The sequence below is a fragment of the Watersipora subatra genome, chromosome 1 (genome assembly GCF_963576615.1).
Source record: "Watersipora subatra chromosome 1, tzWatSuba1.1, whole genome shotgun sequence".
Taxonomy (NCBI): Eukaryota; Metazoa; Bryozoa; class Gymnolaemata; order Cheilostomatida; family Watersiporidae; genus Watersipora; species Watersipora subatra.
Genome location: NC_088708.1, coordinates 47,521,412 through 47,540,700, shown reverse-complemented (window position 1 = coordinate 47,540,700; position 19,289 = coordinate 47,521,412). Strand labels below are relative to the sequence as shown.

The 19,289-nt window shown below is 35.3% G+C and overlaps 1 protein-coding gene across 1 annotated transcript in view; it reads right to left on the bottom strand.

The window, feature by feature from the left end:
* Nucleotides 1-19,269, bottom strand: part of LOC137385570 (ras-related protein Rab-35-like) — a 27,525-nt gene extending 8,256 nt beyond the window's left edge. The window contains exons 1-4 of the mRNA XM_068072055.1: nucleotides 19,121-19,269; nucleotides 16,486-16,536; nucleotides 8,157-8,280; nucleotides 4,027-4,151 (exon numbers count right to left, since the gene is read on the bottom strand). Coding sequence (XP_067928156.1) covers nucleotides 4,027-4,151; nucleotides 8,157-8,280; nucleotides 16,486-16,536; nucleotides 19,121-19,178 — 358 coding nt within the window. The 5' untranslated portion in view covers nucleotides 19,179-19,269. The remainder of the gene's footprint in view (nucleotides 1-4,026; nucleotides 4,152-8,156; nucleotides 8,281-16,485; nucleotides 16,537-19,120) is intronic.
* Nucleotides 19,270-19,289: the final 20 nt, after the last annotated feature.

Here is a 19,289-nt window from a genome sequence, read left to right as displayed (position 1 = left end):
TTAAAACGGCCGGCTAGTCGTGAAAGCGAAAAAAAAGAAAAAATTTCTCGCTAACCAGCGAGAAACTTCAAACTATGGACGCCGAAGAAATTTTTATTACGTTTAGTTGAACATGAAAGTTTGATTTTAGGTTTGCTTCTAAGTTTGTCTTTTAACACTTTGATAAAATCCAAATTGATCAAAGTCAAATGTTGTAACGAAGGATAACTTATATCTCCCTCCCTGGCAAATGCGAGTGTTAACTGCTATTGTATGTATTTAATTTTACATTTTAATTAATCACATTTCCTTGCATTATTTTTTATTTGTTGTTTTTTGAAAGCATGTAGTACGTAAGAACAATAACCAACATGTTCTTTCTGTTGCAATATCTTGTTTTGAGTGTTTTATATGCTTTTTTCAGAGTATGGAAACTAATCAATATATATTTAATTGTTCTATACATAAATAAATTGCACCAACATGCAAGTAAATTGACATACGAGCTCAGTCTCGGAACGCATTAAGCTCGTAAGTTGAAGTATGACTGTATGATATAAAATGATACACAGGTAGTTATATTTATTCTTTATTACGTATGTTCTTTCTTATATACACAGTTACTTGTTCAATGTAACTTAGATACAATTTGGATTTAATATTTTAGGTGCCTTTGCCTCTAAAAATAATTACAATTATTGCCAATATTTTTTATGGGAAAGTTTCAAGCTGTCAAAAAGTTTTGAGTCAATCACCAGGTTTTACAGGGTTATGGTCAACTTCCAAATCCTGAGCAGCAAAACCATCATGGATTGTATTGATTATATATGATTATATTGATTAGATATGATTATATTGATTATATGTGTGGAGTAATGGTGCGTTTACACTGGCCGATTTTGTCACCGATTTTGTCGTGCACAGACAAAGTTGATGAGTCTGTGTCGGTGTCGGTAGGTGTGAACAGAAAGATCGGTGTCGGCAACGATCTGAAAGTCGGCGTCGGAGAAACCCAGCAGTGCCCGGTTGCACCGACAAATCGGACGCTTATCAGCCAATCAGAAGCTAGGAGCCTCTGATCAAATGAGCCTAAGGCTTTAATGGCAGTGCTAAGTTTATGAAACGAAAGGGCTAGGTTTAATGAGAGGCTAGGAGACTGTCATTAAACTTTCCCTCGTGCTCTTTCTGATAGTGAACCAGCATGGCTAGCAACGATGTGAACGCAAGAGTACCAAAAAATCAAGTTAGTTCTTTAATTTAAATTAATTAAAAGTGATTAGCCAGTTATATGACTACTACTAGTACTACTACTACCAGTTCTACTACTTGTACTACTGTAAAGGAATTTGCCGGCCCTTACTTGGCACGATCTAGATTATTTCATGCAGAAATAAATTGCGTGTGATTTCATTCAATGTTTTATTAGCGAAGAAAATTCACTAGCCGAGGAGCGTACGGCCATTTGCTCTGTCTACTAAGTGAGCGTTGCTCTCTTATATACAATAAAATTTCCCATTCCGGCTAACGGGACCGAGTAGGAACACCGGCTAACAATGTTTAAATGGCCAATAATTAGGCCTGCTAGTGCGTTGATATGACAACATAAACGACAACAATTGATAGCATAACGAGTAACAACGCCAACAATAAAAAGGGAATAAAAAGAGAATAAAAAGGACAACACATATAATAAAATATTTACAGACATATAAAATATATACAAACATATAATTATAAGAAGTGTAAAGTGTTGGCCCGGCGTCCACCACACTACTACTACCACTAATATACATTCACCATTGAATATTCTTCATTATTCATTTTATTTATTATAATTACTCGGACGAAAGAACTGTACGTACAGTTCTTTGCTCGGACTTTCATTGCCTCATCATTCATTCATTGCTCGGCATTCAGTAGTTGCTTCTAGCGGTAGTAGTAGGAGCAGTAGTAGTAGTGTAGTACTAGTATATAATTTTCTACATCAAGCGCGTTGACTTTTATGTGTACTCGTCTTCGCGTGGTCGGGTGAAGGTCAGAACGGCGAAGCGCTGTGATTGGCTGTTGGAACTGACAAAAATCGTTCGATCGTTGCAATGTAAAGGGGAGTCGGTGTCGGCACCCATACGTGATATGTCTGAGGTTCCTGTCTGAGTCGGGGTATTGGCACCTAATCGGAGTCGGTGTCGGCCAGTGTAAACGCACCATAAGAAATCTTCAAGTTGAATTCATGTGCAGTTTGTTTAATACCCACAGATTTAGATGTTAGAAGTCTCCTAGCCCACTTATTGATGATGTATTTTATATACATACAAAATACACACTTACATATATTAGTGGTAATTTGCCGAATTGTAAGAAAAATTAAGGCAATCTCTCAAATTACCACCAATCTATAAAAAGATTCTTAATATAACAAAAGCTCAACTCTGTGGACTCATTCTAGAGCAATTCATTATCAGTTGAACAGCATGGTAGTAATTGTTAACAGCAAACTAATTTGAAAGTATACAAACAAAACTACAATCTATTTCCAAACTATGAAAGTTTTAAGAGAATATCTGTCTATGATAATAACCATGGCCAAAATGAACCAATGACTCCAAATTCATGTTATAGTTATGTGTTTACTAGCCAAATGCTTGGTGTTGCGCAGATAACAGAATAATTGCCTAATGAATTCGAGTAACTTACCTAGAAAGCTAGATCTTTACTAAAATCTTTACTAAAACAACACCACCAGCTTAACCAACATTACGCGTACCAGTCAACAGCGCTCGTTATTAACCTCAAGCAAGTATTTTAAGCATGGGTATCTTAACCAATATAATGACGATTTGCCCAGTAGATACTTTGTGTTCTGTGTAGCTTAGTAGTTAAGTTGGCTGCCTCTAAGAGGTCCTGAGATCAAATCCAGTGGTGTGGGATCTATCCTTCCTAGATTTTAATTGCAATAACTGAAGACAGGGTTAACAAGACAACCACTGCAATATATATATATATTTTTTATATATTATATATATATTATATATATTATATATATATTATATATATATATATATAACATCAAAAGTCTAAGGTGTGCTTAAAAGATTATAAAACTTTTCTCAATAAAATTCATAGCAGCAAAGACAGATAATTATAACTACAACATCACTGAATGAATTAAAAGGGATTTATAGTATGTAACTTCTTATACTTTTTTTTCGGCTTTTCCCATTTAGGGGTCATCACTGCAAATAGTATTTTCTGGGACAGAATATACTGTTAACATTTGCTCATGGTATTTGCGACAGCAGCAATAGTGGCTGGATGCTCTTCCTAACATCACCAATGGTCCTTCTGTGATTTGAACCACTGACCTACTGATTATATGCCAGCACACTAGCCACTAAACCACGAGCAGCTCCCTTATGTGACTTCTTACACTAACAATGTCTAGTAAAAGTAACCGTTTGAAAACAGGACTAGGAAATGGTTCTATATAATGTCAAAAAAATTTGTATCCCCTCAAAGGCTATTTGCAGTAATTTTAGCTGAATTAAACTTGAGCGGACACCAACTCTTGCGGGGTAGACCATATAAGAGGCCAGCAATAGTATACATGTAGTAACATATTCTATGTTCATTCTACCAATACTGAGCTACTATAATATCTTTGTGAAACTTTGGGTTGTCAAAACTTGCGGTCATTGAATACAGAGACAGCATAAACAAATGACCAATTGATTATTTACAAATGGTAGAATAGCAAACCAAGAGGAAACACAAATGGTTCAAGGATGAGTCATAAATGACCCACAAATAATCTTTCGATAATCAACAAATGACCCAGAGGCGAGACAGACCAAAATGGTAGTTAACCATAGACAACACAAACTGAGGCTGAGAACAACTCTAAGTAGATCTGCCGATAGATACAGAATGCAAACAGGAAATGACCTACCAATGAGTCATTACCCTGAGAAAAGCTATAGACTACCCACAGACATTCTTGTGTCACCGACCACCATTTCCCATGACCACTTCAGCTGTCTAAAAACTAACCTAATATTCTTGAGACATTGTCGCAGTTGTTGTCTATCTCGTGTATCCACCGTCGGACATTGGCAAACGTCTCCCCGCTGCACACGTCATACACGACTATCACTCCATGTGTACCTCGGTAATATCTACAAGTACATATCATCTTTAAACTTTACATGCATTCTGCTTCTACAATGAGTCCGCCATGTTAAATTTTATCTCGCCATTGATTGACGAATTCTCCGATATTAGTATACAGTCAAACAATTCAGAAAACAATATTGTTTTATTTTTTTAACTTTCCCGCTTACTAGTAGAAATTATTCAAACAAATTCATTCAACTGGATATTAACAGTGCGTCCTTAAAGCTCATTTACATATCATAACAATCTGGGTCAAGGTTAACTATGATAATACTTAGTAGCCTAATGCTAACCATGATAATAGTAACAATATGTATCTGCACTGACAGAAATGATGAAACATACCAAAACATACATGTATACGCAGCTACTTGACCCTTTCGCTGGCTGCCGTAAGCGAGTTTATGCAAATTCAATGATCAACTGCTGTAGACACATTTTTGCGAAATTTTACTGTGGTTGCATAGTAATTGAATATTAATGATCCGTGACAACATAACCGACGATCATTAGTATTTCTAAGATGTTAAGAGTATTGTCTGACTAGTTCTCTGAAAAATGAGGTCTATATTCGTGAAGCAAGTTATAATCTTTGATCAGGAAATTCCAAGATAAAAACGAATATTTGTTTTCTGACAATCAAACTTTTCAGTTGTAATATGGCTTCTGCAAGCAACTCCTGTGTTAAACAGAATAGCTTTTGTTCATGAAATTCAGATTCAGAATTAATTAAATACTCAGACATTAAAAGTGACAGCGCTGACTCTGATGATGGTGAAAATAATAGTTTTGTAAGAGTAAGGAATATCGTAGAGGATCGCTATAGCTTCATAGCGATAATAGCTTCACATAGCTTTAGCAACGCGCATAGTATAGATACATTGAACATAAAATATACAAAAACATAAATCACATAACAGTAATGTTCTAGATAGGGTTTGAAATTGAAAAAATTGTATACATATCATGCAGCCAAATTAGTTATTTTCAGTAAAATGGCTGGCATTAAGCCAAAAGTTAAATTTGTACATGGATGGCAGTGAAAGGGTTAATTCATGTATGTATTCTTGGGCCATTCAGGAGAAGTCAACTGCTATGTACAGATTACTCTTGAGCAGGAAGGGAAGGAGCAACTAATGAAGCATTACTTCTTGAGAAAGTTGAGTTGGTTTAGGAATGATGGCAGGTGTTTACTGAGTGCAGTCTCCTCTCCAGATATGAGAGGCACCACATTTTCTCATTATGGGCTCACGAAGAAATTGGTTCAAATCTGATCATGGGAAAACTGTTTTTTTTATCAATTTTAAAACAATTAACAAAATAATATTGTACCAAAAGTTATTAAAAATGAAAGATAATTTTAAAACAATTCTCCTAATGTCCACGCATTGATTAATAAAATAGATAAAACATTGGTGGAGTAGAAATAAATTGGACCCAAAGTCACTTTCTAAGCCAATAATATCGCATGTAATTATACACAGACCTTCAGGCACTCAAAGATAAATCCACACTATTGACACAACCCTGAAGACTTATCACTTACTACAACAAGCCTCATAAACGAGCAGCGTACTTGAACAATTAGAGCAAATCAAAACGGAAGTTTTTCTAAGCAAACACTACACATAAAAAAACGGCAGACTACACTAGACTATTTTTAGAAATACCTAACGTAGGGCAGTCAATATGATCTTCGCCAGCCTTACCCATTAGCCAACAGCTGACGGCGCGCAGATAGTAAAGATGTTCTACGTTGACGGACTCACATAACTTATGCGCGAGTTATCAATTATCTGTAATAGTCGTGTGTGCTTGAGTGGGACTAGAAATGCTGTCTTAGTGACACACACACAGTCAAGGTCAGATAAGATCATAGATAAAGCGCTATTAGGCCTATTTTACTAGCAGCATAAGATGTTCACACTGTAGACTCTCCCTAAACAGCTCAACACTCTAAGTGGTAACAGCTGAAGATTAGTACAAAGGCTACAAGAAGTTCTGTATTAAATATGTGTTCCTGTATTAGATTGTGTTCCTGTATTAGATTGTGTTCCTGTATTAGATTGTGTTCCTGTATTAGATTGTGTTCCTGTATTAGATTGTGTTCCTGTATTTAATGTGTGTTCCTGTATTTAATGTGTGTTGCAGTATTTAATGTGTGTTCCTGTATTTAATGTGTGTTACTGTATTTAATGTGTGTTACTGTATTTAATGTGTGTTCCTGTATTTAATGTGTGTTCCTGTATTTAATGTGTGTTCCTGTATTTAATGTGTGTTCCTGTATTTAATGTGTGTTCCTGTATTTAATGTGTGTTACTGTATTTAATGTGTGTTACTGTATTTAATGTGTGTTACTGTATTTAATGTGTGTTACTGTATTTAATGTGTGTTACTGTATTAAATGTGTGTTTCTGTATTAAATGAGTGTTCCTGTATTAAATATGTGTTCCTGCCTTAGATGTGTGTTCCTGTATTAAATGTGTGTTCTTGTATTAGATTGTGTTCCTGCCTTAGATGTGTGTTCCTGCCTTAGATATGTGTTCCTGTATTAGATGTGTGTTTCTATTGCGACAAAAAAAGACTTTACTGCTAGTAACATAAAACTATGGACACTCTCAGACTGCTTTTTAGGAGGAAGCTGATTTCAGTATACACGAGGCATTCATAATTCAATAGCGGATTCTTCACATTATAGAATTATTGTAGTTTTTGGCTTGATGGAGGTTCATGAAGAGATCAATACATGAGTGAGAGTCTATGCGATGCATCACTGTAAGCTGTGACCAAAAACCTTTATAAACATTTTAATGTATTTAGATTACTTCAACTGTGTGCTTGGCTTTTAAAATTAGACGTTTGACACATTTTAAAAATGTTTTAATGGAATTATTCGCGGCTCACTGATACAGGAATCGTTATTGACCAGATATCGCTGAAAAAGGCCAGTCGAGAAAAGTTCAAAATTTATGGAAACGACCAGGACTACGAGCATATTCCTGAATAATAATGAGTGCATGATGTAACAATAGTGAGTGTATTATGTAACATTAGTGGATGCATTATGTAATCATGTGGGTATAGCTGAACATTAGTGGGTGTATTGCGTAATCTATTTGGGTATTGCTGAACATTGGTGGGTGTATTATGTAATCAATGTGGGTATTGCTGAACATTAGTGGGTGTATTATGTAATCAATGTGGGTAATGCTGAACATTAGTGAGTGTATTATGTAATCAACATGAGTAATGCTGAACATTAGTGGGTGTATTATGTAATCAATATGGGTATTGCTGAACATTAGTGGGTGTATTATGTAATCAATGTGGGTAATGCTGAACATTAGTGGGTGTATTATGTTATCAATATGGGTAATGCTGAACATTAGTGGGAGTATTATGTAATCAACATGAGTAATGCTGAACATTAGTAGGTGTATTATGTAATCAATATAGTTAATGCTGAGCATTAGCGGGTGTATTATGTAATAAATATGGGTAATGCTGAACATTAGTGGGTGTATTATGTAATCGATATGGGTAATTCTTAACATTAGTGGGTGTACTACATAATCCATATGGGTATTGCTGAACATTAGTCGGTTTATTATATAATCAATGTGGGCATTGTTGAACAGTAGAGAGCTCATACAAATCAGTCTGAGAAGACATAGTCATGATTAACCAACCCAGCAAATATTTCTAGCCTCGGTGCATTTTGGCATGATAAAACAAAACCATTGGCCTTTCTAATTATGTTTCATGAGAAGTAACACCGTTTTTTTTAATTTACCTTCATTATTTTCAATGCAAATTTATCCACATTATTTTCCGTAGAAATTCAACTATGTTATTATATTTCAGTGCAACTATGTTATTTGCGTCAGTGCATATTTACACATGTTTCTTCCAGTATAAATTTATGTATGTCATTTTCAGTGTAGTCATCTTTGTTATTTTCAGTAGAATAAAACTTTACGTGAAAAAATTCGTGTCAAGCTACATACGTGGCCGTTATTGTCCTAAATCGCTCCTGCCCAGCTGTGTCCCAGATCTGTAGTTTGCACTTCTCACCGTCCACGTCTATTGTTCTGATTTTAAAGTCAACTCCAATTGTTGTGATATACGTGCCTGAAATATTAAACATTTAAACTTCCAACTACATTTTCAAAAAAGCCTTGACACGACATCTAATGTGGGACTCATGGATTCACAGAGGCTATGTATCATTTGTTCGTATGACATAAAAGCAAAACAAGGGAAGCAATTTTAAAATTTATTGATATTGCTAGTGATCATGAACCTGGTATTGACACACAAGTACAGTCAAACCTCTACATATGAAGTTGATTCGTTCCAATATCTAAAATTTAAGATCATTGTATGTTGAAGCAAATATCTTCATAAGAATGTATTGCTATTAGTTTAATTCATTCTCAGCCCAAATGCATATGATAACTTCGTAACAAATACTGCAAATAATTACACTTACTATTAACATTAAAACAAATGCATTATATAAACTATGTAGAAACTCAAGTACAAAAGTTAGAGTAGGAAAGCAAAAATAAAGAGATTTTTGTAATTTAAAAACACCTGAAGAGAAGCGTAGGCCCAGCATTAGGCAGTAAGGTACATGATAGATAGTTTAAACTTAGTCTATTCATTTCTGTTGTTTCTAGATTTTGTTGTTTCATTTCAACCTTTTATTAGATTCTTTCTTTTCACTTATGAAAATGGAAAACTCGTAAAAATTTTGAGCATCAAATGCAGGAAATTATTTAAAGAGGGTGAAATATTTACTCTCTAATTCCACATTATGTGTTAACATCATAAGAATTGTTTTGAAAACACAATTGCTGCCTTCTCTAACAATTTTCCAATTAATATCAGTTTTTTAACAGAGTAAGTGCTTCAAACGCTATATGTCAAACCAACTATTTAATCTTTCGTTTCTCGAAACTCCTTTCTTTTTGTTTTGTGATCCTTGTAAGGCATAATTTGAAAAAAAACATGTTTAACATGAAACTATTGGTAATGAAGTAAAAAAATATAAGTAAATGTTTTACTATTGACTTATTATGGGTCTACAGAATAATTTTCTGTTCTGGGAGATTTAAGCGAGAAATTTAATACGATGAAATCGATTCCCTTAGCCATCGACTGTAAGAAACTGAGCATAGGTGACGATATACAAAGGAAGTTATGCGAAACACACTTTGACGCTGTTTTCTAGTGATGTGTAAAAATCTTAGTGCTAGCAGTTACGTGACGAGACGAACAACTACTTGCTATTGCAAATTATTGTAAAGAACAATGTGCATGAGAATGTCGATATTATCTCGCATCAACACCAATTGTGATTTGTAGATAAGCACTGCCTTTCTCTACTAGATTATATTTTACCTTGCTGCGATGTATGCTATGCAGAGCAATGTATGTTACTAATTGTTTATAAGCCTACAGGCCTGTCTGTCTAAAAATGCTGGCTACATAGATTTGAAATAAGGATTGATATACAGAAGGTAGATACCAACTTTACTTTCACTGATCAAAGTCTGCAAGGTCAGACAGGACAAGGGCAAAGCAATTAAAAGTGTTGAAAAAAAAACTGTTTTGACGTGGAGATTTAATTTGGATGTTCTAGTGGCATGTGTCTTGTTTTGTCCGTCTTTTGGATGGAAAAACATGCTGCTCAAATGGATGATTTCTGTTTGAGCTATTTTGGAGGTATAGTTTAGTTAGCAAATGTCAAGATACACAGATAATTCTTCCCAAACAAAAATAGAGTCTTTGATAGCATTTATCACAGCTTGGGAAATCACTCTAAGACAGAGTTTCTGTAGCCTCCCTAGCCTCGGTATATTGTTATTCGATAAGAAGGGGAAATATTGATCGATAGATATGTCAGCTAGATCTTGCATTTTATAAATATCACTCTTTTGCGGCTTCGACTTTTGTACAATATGTAGTCTTAGAACTAGTGACACAACATGTTTAAATTTTTGCTAGTACTCATAGAGATCAAGTCACCTGCATACAAGTGATATGGGAGAAAACACCGAATTATGGACATTTATAAGAATACAGCCAAATCGCAACTTATGAACGTTTTAACATGCAAATTTTTCAACATAATTTGAACAAATATCTGTCCTGGCATAAAAGGCACTGTCTATTGTACGATGCTCAATGTTACTTGTAGAATTCACGTTTTTAAAGCATTGCATACATACCCCGTGTATATCACATAATTCACTTTTATGATGTTCAAATAATACTAAACGGTTTTTCATACCTTCCCTTTCTTGGTTTCAAAAAAGTAGTACGAGTGACGTTAGTCATATGAAGAAAGCAAAGTTTCCTTCGAAGTTAATTTATAAAGTTATAGAAAAAGGTGCGCAGTATTTACAAATGACTCATATAAAATTGTCTAGTAGTTACTGCAGGGATGAAAGTAAAAGCAATGCAAGAAAAGAGGGCTGAAAAAAAGAAGATAAAAGGGCAAATTAAAAGAGAAAGTATAGAAATTATTAAATATATAAAATATGTTTAAAATATAAAACATAATTAAAATATAAATATACTAATATAGTATATTACCTTATAGTTCATAGTTTATTAAATTAGACCAGCTGTTTATCTCTCTTATCTCATGCAATGTCAAGGTCACCCCTCAAAGGTGACGCTACAATAAAACCCTCTTTCTATTAACTACTTGATGTCTCAAGTTTCTTGCATATAATTTAATTTGTTACATACTTTTATATGACTTTACGGTATGTAAACTTTACAGTAAGTTATCGTTCAGCGTTTGAGCTGTGGGGAAAATTAATCAAAATACAAAACATTATTATAGAACTAGAAATTCCCCTGTCATACACCCCAAGACCTGATAATGGAATAAGTGATAATGGAAAAAAGAAAGGGTAGTGCTGGTTGTTGAAAAAGTAGTTGTCAGCAGGAATTGACAGAATATAGTGTAAATGAGAGTTGTTCGAGATGATATAAATTAAATTTGAGGGAACACGACATCAAAAAGGAAATTTTAGTAATCTAGGAATTTGACGGGGAACTTGTTGGCACGTATGACATAATTGTATTTGAGCATTGTATGTAATGAAATGAGCTGTGATATGTTGGAGTCAAGTCTGCCTAGAAAGTTGTTACGCAGTTCTTGGAAATCAGGATAATCTATAAAGATTGAAAATGAGGAATGTGATGAAGGGGGCAGCATTGGGAATTAGCAATATTGTTTTGTGCAATATTCTCATGGTCAATGATGTCCATAAAATCATGATCATCATCTGGAAACAAAGGGACTGCCAAGTCCATGTCATTTACATCGCCTACAACATCTACTAAAGAATTCTCTGAATCAGATGAGTTGTTGTTATTAATTTGAGTAGCGTGTTGTTGAACATTAGCATTTTATGTTGATGGTTGCTGTGAGGACCTTCTATTTATCCTCCTATTGAGCTGTAATAATTGAGAGACACGTGGAGGACAATTTCCCAGAACACCACATTGAGGCCACTGCGTCGGCCGCAATCTGGTGGTCTGGGAAATTGTATGTCCATGGTAGTTGTCAAGTTGTTTTGAAATTAAATTCGAAAAGTCAATTATGCAAAACAAAAGGTTGTATAAAAATTCACATCTAATCTACTACTATCTCAAACCTATGTTTTACAACAATAAAATGAATAATAATTAAAGCTGTAGGCCTAACCTACTGTAATGTATGTAATTTAACAACAGCAATAAGGAAATATGTTTATTATATCTCTGAAATGCAACATTAGAAGTAAAATGGCAAGCTGCTGTGTAATACACACAGTTTGAAAGTTGGTTGTGTTGAATGTAGAATGGTTTTGATAGCGATCTAGCAGAAAGCAAGTACGGTATGAGCGTTCACACGTCTGGAAGTTTTCTGCAAACTGGAGCAAAATAAAAAAATGTTTTTGTCATAAAGGGGCGTTGTAGTTCGGCCCTAACTTGTTCATAAGATGTATTGAATTTTGGCTAACGTTTTAATTTAATGAAACCTTTGGTAATTGGGAAAAACATAGGCTGATAGACTGTGTACCACAATTTCGTACCTGTAAATCAGTCTACGGATCAAACGATCTACGTTTATTACAGAAACCTTCGGACAAATAAATTCGAATAATTATTCTTATGATAGTTTTATAAAATCAAATAATTATCCTTATAATTAAATATTTTTGCAAGATATTAAAAACAGAAAATTTTTAGAAACCTTCGGCAATTAGACAATGCTATAGACTGGAGAAATGAGCATGTTTTTCTCGTGAAATGCGCCCTTCTTATTAGTTCTACTATCTGTCGCGCGGCTTTATTGGCATATCGTTGGCCGGTCTTAATTTTCATTAAAAAAGCTTGTCAATTTTTTTGTTGCGAAATTCGGCCAAATTAATCTGTCTATTTGTGTATAATCCGATCAGATGGGTAGGCCTAAGTTTTAGGATATTGTCGACAATTTTCAAAGACTTGGTAACACTTAAATAGGTTTATATGTGTTTCATATCATTATTGTACTTAAACGGCTCCATTGAAAAATGGTTAAATTTGTTGATGAGATTTCGATACAAGGGTTTGCGACGGTGTTGATGAATAATTTTCATGAGTTGTGTGCACATGCATTTATCATAAATCTCTCAAACAATCGCTCCGCTCGTGTTTGGAGTGGGAATATCAGCTCAAATATACAGTGGTTGTGACATCATGGGAAGCGAATATCGGAGCAAATCAACTTTTTATGTCAAGGTGTTACCGTATAAAGTACGAGTTGTCATAATGAAATTGATTAAATAAAGTATGTATATATAATATAGCCTACATTTATTTACATCATTCAATCTATAGACAGCCGGTTCATCCTGAGCATCAGATCAGGACTTTAGCATTGAATATTAATAATAGAGAATAAAACCCACCATGATGTCAAATATCTTGCACTACAGTGCTATAAGCATTCATCTAGTGCCATTTAAGGGTGCACAAGCCGCCATGTTTGCCTAATGCCGTGGAAACAGTGCAAACTATGAGTGTTTTCAACCAAAGCAAGTATCACTACCAATGTATGGCCCGTACATCTTTCAACAAAAACCACTCCAGTGTACGGCCCGCACACGGGCCGTACACTGGAGAGATGCTTGCTTTGGATTTATACCCATACAGAATGTGTATAATTGATACAACTATAAGGGCATCTGAAATATGTTACGTTTGACCAAGGCAAGTAAATGATGAAACTTTATGCAGATGAAAAAGAGTGAAAATTAGTTTGGAATAAAACACTTCTGAGACTTTACTAATACACATTTGCTTACGCAGAGGATGTTGCTAGGCAGCGCAAATTCACTCTTTATATAACGATATTCACAAGGTTATTACCTTGCTGGCCGCCTTAGCAACTGTGTTAAATGGCGTTGTTTCACTGCCAGCCATTATTAAAAGGCAAGCAAATACTCGCTACTGCAAATTGTAAACTTCTGCCATAAACATGCCAAACCAACATCTACCAGGTGTTTAAAAAATCGACATGCAAGAGTTTAGTTCAATACCAGTTTAAGAATACTTGAGAATTATCATGAGTTTTAGGAAATGCTCTTAGCAAGCATTAGTAGTAAAATTACTGTGTAAAATAGGCCGATTACCATAATGCAAGCATTTTGTTTTACTATATATCAATAATTAATACCTCTTTTAAATAACTTCTTTTGAAAATAGAGATATTTTCCATGATAAAAATTCAAAATTTTATTCCAACAAATTAGTCCCAAGTAGGTGTCCAATACCATGTAACATTTGTTCTGGAACTTTATTTTAAAAAATTTAAAAAAATTTGCTTTGGTTTCGCTTCCGAGTAACAACTAACGATCCCAAAAAAGGCACGACGACGTCAGGATTTGAACCCACGTCGTTTACACTCAAATGGTATAATTGTATCCCACATGATACTAACTCAACATCACACAGCTGTAGGAAGATTCTAGCAATAAAACTAGCTGAGGGCAGAAGATAATAACTATCAGAGAGTTATGTCTCTCCCACTCCCTATTGTTAACTTTGTTACTACTGATATGAATAGGGGAACATCTCTACTGGACAGTGATAAACCTACAGCAGCTTGCTACAGACCCAGTGGCAATCACACTGATGTACATGTAGAGTGTTTGCATTCACTATTTAGTCATTGAACCAATTGTCGAGGAGTTGTTGTACTTCTATTCATTAATATACCAAATCTTCATTATACTAACAGTTCATGAAAATATGGCGATAGAAATGAATTTATTCGTATCCAGCATATATAGTATACATATATAAAATTTTTGCCTTCACAAACACACCAGTAGTGCAGTGCTATACATATCTTTAAACTCATATACAGTACAGATAATTGTGGTGTACAAACAGAAAGGGCATGTTGCACATGTACAAAGAGCATGTATAAAATACCCATCAGTCATATGGGTTTCCATAAAGAGTTGTTACATAGTCATGCCATATTAGCAGGAGTCATACAAGAAGACTTTCATTTTCGCCTGATTCACGTTACTATCTGGTTCGTACCAAAAGTGGGCACTCACTAGGGGATCAAATTATGTGAAAAAAGAAAACCTTTTAATTAATAAGGAATATTTATCAATTATCGTGTGCTGCTGTTGTTCATATTAACAATAAAAAACTGAGTTGCTAGTAGCATAGCCTATGCTATGTCATGACTACAAAAAACTAAGCTAAGGGTTATTAGCTCGCAACACCTAACATGGGCAATCAGAATAGGTCTATGTTCTTTACACGACTCACTGAAATTAGATAAGTGGCCTGAATCTCGTAAGATCTTTTAACTGCAGGCTCAGACAGAAATCTGCTAGCTAAAACTACTAGAGAGAGTGGTTATACAGATACTATTTGAGATATCTTCGCTGTCTGTTTTGTTTAGTTCAGCAGTAATTCAACATAGCATTACATTATCAGTATCTGGATCATTCTTAGCTAGTCTTAGAACCATCCTTAGCTAGTCTTAGAACCATCCTTAGCTAGTCTTAGAACCATCCTTAGCTAGTCTTAGAACCATCCTTAGCTAGTCTTAGAACCATCCTTAGCTAGTCTTAGAACCATCCTTAGCTAGTCTTAGAACCATCCTTAGCTAGTCTTAGAACCATCCTTAGCTAGTCTTAGGACCATCCTTAGCTAGTCTTAGGACCATCCTTAGCTAGTCTTAAGACCATCCTTAGCTAGTCTTAGAGCCATCCTAGGCTAGTCTTAGGACCATCGTTAGCTAGTCTTAGAACCATCGTTAGCTAGTCTTAGAACCATCCTTAGCTAGTCTTAGAACCATCCTTAGCTAGTCTTAGAACCATCCTTAGCTAGTCTTAGAACCATCCTTAGCTAGTCTTAGGACCATCCTTAGCTAGTCTTAGGACCATCCTTAGCTAGTCTTAGGACCATCCTTAGCTAGTCTTAGGACCATCCTTAGCTAGTCTTAGGACCATCCTTAGCTAGTCTTAAGCCTGGTTTCTATATGACAGCGCAAGGCGCGCAACAAGGCGCACGACATCGTGCGTAGGCCAGTTGTGATATGGAAACGTCAACGCACGACGGTCGCGCGACTTGCGTACGCTGATCGCAAGTATCCAACAGAATGGATCCTTGCGATGGGTGCGTGCGATTATGTATCCCACAATACACCGCTAGACCTTTTCAACCTATCCAACAATTCCAGCGAAGGGCTTTGTTCCGAAGAAATCGGTCTCCCGTACGAAAGAGTAAGCCTGATTTTTATATGACAGAGTAATTTCGCAACGGAGGTCTGTTTTTCCGAAGAAATATGTCTCTCCTACGAAAAAGTAAGGAAAATATCCACCCTGTCCAACGCAAGCATAGAGCTTACGGGAAATATGGAAACACTGCCTCGCGGCCCAAGAAATTCATTGCGCACGATCACTGGTCCGCGCGCGATCATTGCGCTGTCATATGGAAACCAGGCTTTAGAGCCATCTTTAGCTAGTATTAAAGCCACCCTTAGCTAGTCTTAGGGCCATCCTTAGCTAGTCTTAGGACCATCCTTAGCTAGTCTTAGGACCACCCTTAGTTAGTCTTAGGGCCATTCTTAGTTAGTCTTAGGACCATCCTTAGCTAGTCTTAGGACCATCCTTAGCTAGTCTTAGGACCATCTTTAGCTAGTCTTAGGACCATCCTTAGCTAGTCTTAGGACCATCCTTAGCTAGTCTTAGAACCATATTAGCTAGTCTTAGGACCAACCTTACATATTCTTAGACAATTAAAAGATAAGAAAGTACTTACCGCTAAACGTGTTGTCTGCAAATCGTAGCAGCAAACTGCTTTTTCCCACTCCTACAAAACACATGCTCTTCTCATATATAGCCTAACCTAATCTGTTTACATTTATATGATGAAACAAGGTCAACATTTTCAACTTATACAGCAGAGGAACATGATTAAGAGAAATCGGATCACAAACAAATATAGATGAAAAGTTGAAGTCTTAACTTACGGCTTGCTAGAGATCAATTAGCGGCGGTGTTGATATCACTTAGTTCACTATATTTAATGCATGCGTCTTGAACTTAACATTAGACAAATCTCTAAAGGGCATGAATACATACAGTCAAACATGGATAACCCGCCCACGGATAGCTCGAACACATGGCTAACTTGAACGGTTCCTTTGGTCTGTTCCCACAAAATGATAAATTGCTATAGATAACTCGACCTCAACTCTGTTAACTCGAACTGTTTTTTGCCCAACGGCTACCAAGACGGTTGTTATCACTTTAGAAAATCACTTTATTTCAAGTCATAGAGGTAAACCTCAACTTTTCGTAAATCATAGGCGTAGTTATTACCACCGTCAGCAAAATATTTTTGTCAACGACTTTTCTAAAGGTTTGGTGAATTTTGATTTTTACCAAACACCCGCTTAGCGATCGCCTTTCGGAAGCATGGAAAAGTGAGGTGACCTTCGCATAAACTTCAAGAAAAATCGGCAATATTGATCTCAGTTAAAATGCTCAAAAGAAAAATATGTCTTTTCTTCTGAGCATTTCAACAACGATCAAGTTTTGCCAATTTTAATCTAAAAAACGTCCTGGCAATAAAATCACCTCAAACAACAAAACAATCTCAAGTGATAGAAAAATCTCCTATACTTTTTGATAAAAAGGTTTGAAACTTTACATTAGAAGCATTCACTTTGAAACAAGCCATTTATGCTTTTTATTTCTATTATAGTTTGTATATGTGCATGTATCTACTAATAAATAAATAAATATATGGACTTGTGACAGTGCTCTGATAACTTGAACGCTCTAATAACTCGAACACTTTCGCTCGGTCCCGTGAAGTTCGAGATATCCATGTTTGACTGTACTATATATCACCTACTCTAGTTGTTAATAGAACGTTTACCAATTTATTAAGATCGCATCACTATCCAAGAATGAGCTATCTTCCTATTGACTTACAACTAATTAAAGAACAGCGATAAGTCATCAAAAGTGGCAGCACTTGATGCTTTTAGAGTAAAATGATCAACTTAATAGAATCAGAAAACTGAGAACCTGACAGAAACTGGTAATAGAAAGAATTACTGTGAACAAGCGCTGATGAGGATGGATGCCAATTTCAACTGGAGTGAATATTGATATATTTGAGAATGAACATTAAGATGGTTGGAGTTCATGGAGTCTCACTATGAAATTTATTTACCAATACATTGATGTTTAATCTAGAATCGATATCAAAACTCTGCAGACGTCACTGAATGATTCTAACATTTGCTCTAAGATTACCAATGATGTAAGAGCAATATTTGTCACATCTTTCTCATCTACATAGTACACTGCGTCTTTTTAGGAAAGTGGTTTTCCACAACTTCAGCAACCAAAGACCATTTTCATGACAAAGTTTGTTCACTCCCAATTGTGAATAATTTTTTTCGATGAGGAGTCAAAGAATGCTATTGATAGTATAGGCCTACAATAAAGTAAATCGTAGTACAATCGTAGTACAATAGTAAATCAATATTACAATTTTACCATTAGGCCTAATGGTCATCTCTGAAAATGAGTAAACCTATATAATTAAATCATAATTAATGGATTAGCAAATGGTTTTTTGTTTTGCAACCAACCACTAAAAACCTTAAACTCCTAGATAATGCACAGCAGAATGCAACTCTAGCAGTATTACTAACAACAATTGTTTGTTGTAATAAAAAGCTTCTAGAGTGAACTTAGAGCAAATGGAGAAAATTTTGAGGATGAAAATACAAGTTACAAGTTAGAATGCAATGATTCTGACCACTATTACGATGTTTACTCCAATCACTATGATATTTCTTTTGCCACAATTTTGGCATGGCTCTTGATTGCTATGGAATTTACTCTAATCAATGTAGCAGTTATTCTAGTCATAGTCTTCATTCTAACTATTATGACTTTTTTCCAAAGCTCCAATGCTAATATTGGCAAAATTGAGCAATCGCTCTTTTAAACATTTACAATGGGGCAAAACAGCTGCTAAACTTGTCTAAAAATGTTGGGCATGCTTCAACACAAATGTTTCGGAAGATTAGTCAAGTCCATTAGCATAAAAAACACTATGGTCAGGTTTTGTTCTACTCAGTTGTTATATAATTCGAACAACTGACTACAGGAAACTAGTTCAAGAAACTATGCTTGAACAACATAATACTGATCCTAGTAAGCTAGACAAACTATAGCTCATATTGACGTTTGATTGCTATTCCCTTCTAAGTATTTGGGCTTTTGACCAAAGTCCAAACTTTATTGTTAACCAACTGAGACTATAAAGTAATCTAAGACACTTTTACCATGAAATTAAAGTGCGTATCTAAAAAAAACATGGAAATGACAGCAGTCTTAAATTATGAAGGTTTAATAGTGATAACACTAACCGCTATCGCCGATTATCAACAACTTAAACAGGTGGTCATATTCTTTGGCAGCTGCCATAACGACAACAAATGCTCTATATAGACGGCTCGTACCACGACGGGTGTTAGTTACTTATTAAACCGAGTACAACTAAACGGGTAACAACTAAGCTGTGAAAGCGGAAGTGGA